The sequence below is a fragment of the Leptonychotes weddellii genome, unplaced genomic scaffold (assembly GCF_054177405.1).
Source record: "Leptonychotes weddellii isolate Sample4059 unplaced genomic scaffold, ASM5417740v2 HiC_scaffold_10262, whole genome shotgun sequence".
NCBI lineage: Eukaryota > Metazoa > Chordata > Mammalia > Carnivora > Phocidae > Leptonychotes > Leptonychotes weddellii.
This window is the reverse complement of record NW_027679192.1, coordinates 1,671-7,549: the sequence shown is the minus strand read 5'-3', so window position 1 is coordinate 7,549 and position 5,879 is coordinate 1,671. Positions and strand designations below refer to the sequence as shown.

General features: G+C 41.7%; 1 protein-coding gene across 1 annotated transcript; it reads right to left on the bottom strand.

Annotated features, from left to right (window-relative positions):
- Positions 1–85: 85 nt before the first annotated feature.
- LOC145718036 (pumilio homolog 1-like) lies at positions 86–5,583 on the bottom strand. The gene is made up of 3 exons (XM_081809473.1): positions 5,281–5,583; positions 3,606–3,735; positions 86–779 (listed from the first exon to the last, which is right to left on the bottom strand). Exons 1-3 carry the CDS (start codon positions 5,409–5,411, stop codon positions 456–458), a joined length of 585 nt encoding a protein of 194 aa, XP_081665599.1. The 5' UTR covers positions 5,412–5,583; the 3' UTR covers positions 86–455.
- Between the last annotated feature and the right edge of the window lie 296 nt (positions 5,584–5,879).

Here is a 5,879-nt window from a genome sequence, read left to right as displayed (position 1 = left end):
CCTAACAGTTCAGATTTCCGCCCCTGTTCTCCTCACTCGTCCTCAGCCTGGACTTCCCTCCCGCAGAGCCTCCCACGAAGCCGCGAGCATGGGCTCTCACGTGCTCACCAGCCCTTTCCAATGCTCTTCCCCCCTCCCCCGGTGCTCTGTGGGCAGGGACCGATCTGCGTCGTGTCTGCGCTGGTGCCTGACACAGAGTAGGCACCAGGCCAGGCACCGGGCAGGCACTCTCTCAGTGAAGGGTAGGGGAGGACGAATGAGTAAGGAAGAAGTGAAGGAAAATTGTAGGTGGGCTAGATCATCTAAGTTTGATTTGTTGGAGTGGTCAGTTCTAGCATTTTAACCTGCTTTAATTCTTGTCAAACAAAATACCCACCTGTAAAATTGCGCCTACTAGACTGGTCAATGAGAGGAGTGTTTGAAACCAATGGCTTTAACATAAGACACCGGATCTATTATAAATTTACACAATTAATTGCACAGTTCATGCTTGCCATGCACAGGAAGGCAGCCACAAGCACCAAAAAAAAAAAACACACACACAACTGTACAAGAAAACTAAAGACTGACAAATTTACAGGGCTCACTACATGTACCATGGAGAAACATCGAACACCAAGAGAAAAGTTAAAGGGGAAACTTACAATTACCTGCTGGTCTGAGGGAATAAATTCAAGAGCTTTCTGGATAACACGGCAGCCATACATCTGCAGGGCCAGTGACAGGACATGGCCTCGAATCCGTTCTGCCAAAGCCAGCTTCTGTTCAAGGCTGCCAAACTAGACATAATGTGTGGGTGAACACCATTACTTAGGTAGAAGGAAAGAAACCAGAGAAAGCAAAGCATCCATTATTCTGTATCAACCACTGGCATAACCTCTTTTAGCCCTGTCACCCTATGATTAATTAACTAAACTTTTTTGTTCAAAAACTCTTTGTTTTTTCAAGCCAAGAGTTCTCAGCCTCTGATTATCAAGAACCCATTTTAATGTTGAAAAACTTCTCACATACCCAACAGCAGCAGTTTCACTACTTATCTGCTAATTCCTCAAAGCTGCCATTAATTCACTAATACTATGAACCTATATTCCCATTAACTATAAGAGCATTTACATTTATTCTAAAAATAGCAATACATGTGGGAGACACTGTTTACTGGAACCTTAGGAAGTGTATGGGGAAGATTCAAGGACTTCCTAGAGCAAATCTATAGCGCTCAGGTGTCTGAGGCCCATGGGTTAGAAAGTTCTTCTTTCATCCACATGAAATTAAACATATGGACATTCTGTTTTGAATTAGGGTTCTACATCACTCTAAGAATTGAAATTTTCTCTATATATAGGGCAACAGAGTCCGGGGGGCCAAGTTAGTAGAATAATTTAGAGGTAAGGCTGCACAAATGTTAAAGCTCTTCCTAGAAGGATTTCCCATCCCTGGCTTTTTATTTTCATTTGAATGACATAATCATGAGACTGGAGGAGATTTTATATATAATCAGCTTCCCAAACCCACTCAATTTCCACACAAGGGAACTATGGACCAGGGATGCTGTGTGAGCCAGGGAAGTTCTCTAGCTTGTCCCCAATCATACAGCTATAATCCCCTGTTCAGTCAGCCATCTCTGCCTGCACATGGACCTCTAGAGCTGGAGAGCTCTACATTCTTCTATCTGGAACAAGATGGTGGTGAAAAGACATTCTAAAATCAAAAATATAAGTCATTTTATGTTGGTTTCTTATTTTTAATTGGGGATTTTTAATTTTAAGTGAAATTTAAGGGGAAGAAGCATAGGATTAAAAGTCACTGGTTTGTTTTTGTTTTTTTTAACATTTTTTTAAATTTATTTGACAGAGAGAGACACAGAGAGAAAGGGAACACAAGCAGGGGGAGTGGGAGAGGGAGAAGCAGGCTTCCCGCCGAGCAGGGAGCCCGATGCAGGGCTCGATCCCAGGACCCTGGGATCATGACCTGAGCTGAAGGCAGACGCTCAATGACTGAACCACCCAGGCTCCCCTAAAAGTCACTGGTATTACTTTACCAATTCAATAGATGCATCTCAGAAACAAGAATCATCATAAATCGTTTTTCAGTTCTCTGAATTTTTAAAAACAAACCATATCTAGTACAGCACCCCCAGTTTTTGCTTATTCCCCAAACTGATTTTGACTGATAGTTGCCCCTCAAGTATTGGATCAATTTAAAAAGCACAAACATTCAAATTAAAGATACAATGGATTAACTCTAACCTTTCGCAAGGGCACATGGATTGTTTGCTACCAAATATTACAGTAATTTTACAGGGACCACAAAAAGGTTACTCTTTGTTACAAGAACCTAAAGTAATAGCAACAATTTTTACTGCTTTAATACAGACCACAAAGATGACAGATGTGTTTATAAAACAAAGTTCCTTTAAAAGTCACTGCATTTTCACTTTGCTCAGAATTTAATCACAAAATCTCAGTAAATAAAAATGTTACAAATATGCTGGTTTCTTAGTGTATCACTAAGGAGTTAAGAGTCAAAGAAGTAGGGCACCTGGGTGGCTCAGATGGTTAAGCGTCTGCCTTTGGCTTAGGTCATGATCTCCAGGTTCTGGGATCAAGCCCCATACTGGGCTCCTTGCTCAGCAGGGAGCCCGCTTCTCCCTCTGCCTCTCCCCCTGCTTGTGCTCTGTCTCTCTCTCTCAAATGAATAAATAAAATCTTAAAAAAAAAAAAAAAAAGTCAAAGAAGTTCAGTCTTTGTGAGAAAAGGTAGGAATACAAAGGCTGTGAGTGAGCCTTTTCTTTTTTTTAAATCTTCACACAAACTGAACAAAGTAAGATGTATAAATTGACAAATTTCTTCTGTCTGGAGCAGGTAATGTGCAGTTCCAGCATTTTCCCCTGTAACAGAGGTTCTTCATCTCAATGTCTCGTTCCTTTCTGGATTTAGGACTTGGTTGGAATTGCTGATACCGGCACACCAGGGTTACAACAGCATACAAAAAAATCCCTGCCTTTCCGACATTTTAGTTTAGTAGGGGAAACAGACATTAATCCAACAATCTCATTAATCCTTTCCAAAAGCAATGGTAACAAGAGTGGACGTTATTCATAATAACAGAAGTAAAAGAGGAAACCAAGGCTGAAGGATCACCTAAAAAGAAGTCATTTAACAATCCTCATGACTGTAGTTTATGATGAAAAACACTACAGTTGACATTCAAAGATAACTCTTTGAAAATAGATAACAGGAATCCTAAAAACCCATTTTTTAGAACACTTTATCGTGATCCTACTAAAATTATCTTACGAGGATTATTTCCTCTAAAAATGACATGTTTAGTGAATCTATCATAACAATCAGAAATAATGTGCTGGATCCTAATGGGGACAGCGGTTCTCCAAACACATTCCTAAAATAGACTGGCACATCTGCTTGGGTATTTAAACGATATACTGCTGCTAATAACTTGGAGAAACATCTAAAAGCTCTTCAAAAAGACCACACACACTTCATTTTGAGGACTGGAATGAGATTGCCATTCTAAAAACAGCTAATGAAAATCAAAATGCTCCGGAGATTCTCTAACGTCAAAGAACAGAAAGAACAAAGGCTTACTTCAAAGAACTTCTGAATGACGTAATTTCCAAATACATCCACCATTAGCTGGTAAGCGGCCTGGAGGATTTCATTGAAGACAAGCTGGCGTTCAGCTGGTGTGGCTCGTTCCAGTTTCAGCTGAATGAATCTGAAGTACAAAGTAAAAAATGGCAATCCTAGCATCTCAGGAAGACTTGGAAATCAATAAGGATTAGTTCAATTTATATAATGTATCCATTCTGAAATTGTGCGCATGTGCACGCACCCACATATATGGGCACACACACACACACACACAAATAGTGTTATTTAAATGAATTAGTCGAGCTCACTTCACTGAAATCTCTGAAAAGGAAAAAAATTATAGTGTGAAGTACCCCTAACTTCACTGAGCTTTTAAAAGTATATTTAAATTTTAGTATATTTCATTACAAACATACAAAACCGTATGTATGTGTGGGGATGAGGGGGAGACAAGCAGAGGGGCAGGGAAATGAGGGTGAAGGTGGGCATAACTCAGGGAGAACTCTACCTGACTTTCTCTTCTAGAAACCAGCCCTACATCAATGAACTCCATGCTTACAGCCCTTCGTTGTCTCCTTTAGCTCATGGGCATATGAAGCAGTACTCATTCATGATGTGGAAGAGCTGTGATTTATGCCTGCAGTGTCTTCTGAAGTAGTACTCAAGTCTGCGATTTTCAGTTCAGGTAACTATATAAGAAAAAACATGCTGTCTCCCAATCTGGTCTATAGGATCCAAATATGAGAAATCCTTGCCCAGTAGCAAGATGGCAAAACTGAAAGAGGAGATGGGTTCTTTAGAAGCTGTTTCAGTGGGCACAGAGAGCAAGAAAGAGAAATGGAGACAAATAGGAAAGGATGGGTGATGTCACCATAATTAGGCTTTTTTCCCCCAGAACCAGGGTGGTCCCCTTCTGCAAAGGCCACTAGAACAGCCAAACGGGGAGGGATAAGCCAAAGCAGATTCTGTGTTTTAGAGTAGCCTCTTCTCTCTCACCTCTACGTAGACTCACTTCTACAGAGTGGAACGACACAGAAAAGTAGTGAAGCTATCTTATTCCTGAGCAAGCAGACATCCAAACTTACATGTGAATAATTTCTCTTTAACAGCAAGACTCTTGGGGTGCCTGGGTGGCTCAGTCAGTTGAGCATCTGCCTTCAGCTCAGGTCATGATCTCAGGGTCCTGGGATCGTGCTCCATGTTGGGCTCCCTGCTCAGCAGGGAGTCTACTTCTCCCTCTGCCCCTCCCCCCCACCCCACTTGTGCTCTCTCTCAAATAATAAAATCTTAAAAAAAAAAAAAAAAAAGAGCAAGACTCTTAATAGTGATTTAAGTAACAAAAGTGTACACACATCTTTGTGTTAGTGTTTCTGTTCCTTAAATTACAGACATTCTGTGAGGTTCCCATGAACTAGGAACACCACAATAAGATAAAAGGTTTGTTTGAAGCATGTGATCCAGATTACTAAAGGGCTCTTTTCAATCACCTGTGTATCTGATGACCCTCATATCCCCACATCCCTCTGAAATAAATAATAGGAAGCATACTAAGAGGCAAACTTTGTTTCAATTACTTCATGGCTATTTACTTAGTATATACCTTATCTGAGGCATGGAATTTAAGGCATTAAGATTTCAGTTACCTTAAGTGCCAAAGCCAAGTCCTCACCTGGACCCATGCTGGTCTTGGGAAAACTCCATTATATGCCCAGCGATCTCCCGCAGTTGTAAATTGGGGTACCGGTTATTTCGGAAATCCTCCAGAAGCCTGCTCCTGCCAGAGGGCATGACATCAGACATTCCGTATCGCAACCGGGAGGAAGAAAACAGGGTGCTGCTGGGGCTGAAGAGGCTGGAGGCACTGCTCGCGCTGCGGTACTTGGCTTCAGCGCCTGGCGCAGCAGAGATGTATCTCCCACTGCCATTGGTGAGGCCTCCTGTTGGTTACAGAACAAGACAACTCAAGACTCATTCTTAAGGAATTCTGTTCAAGGAGGGAAAAAGCATCTCACACATGAAAGCCTGCATCGTTTCTGATTTTGTTTCAATTCTATTGCTTTTGTGTTAAGATCTGATTCTATCAGTGCCACAGTTTTTATAAGGCCAACTCACCAAGACGGAAAGAAACTTCTGCACAAAGACTGAGAGGGGAAATGCTTGGACCCACTGATAGGGGACCGCTAGCAATAACGGAGCAATGGTTAACACAGCCCTTAGTAAGGAAAATGATGGGGAAAGTGCCTGCCCTGTGACCCAACACCTCAGCAC

Bases quoted from the DNA above. Each gene is read 5' to 3' on its own strand.
- LOC145718036 (XM_081809473.1), bottom strand. From the start codon at position 5,411: ATGTCTGATGTCATGCCCTCTGGCAGGAGCAGGCTTCTGGAGGATTTC. The intron at 3,736-5,280 runs GTGAGGACTTGG...TTTGTACTTCAG, and splicing joins CAAGACCAGCATGGGTCCAG to ATTCATTCAGCTGAAACTGG. The intron at 780-3,605 runs GTAAGCCTTTGT...CATTATGTCTAG, and splicing joins TCATTCAGAAGTTCTTTGAA to TTTGGCAGCCTTGAACAGAA.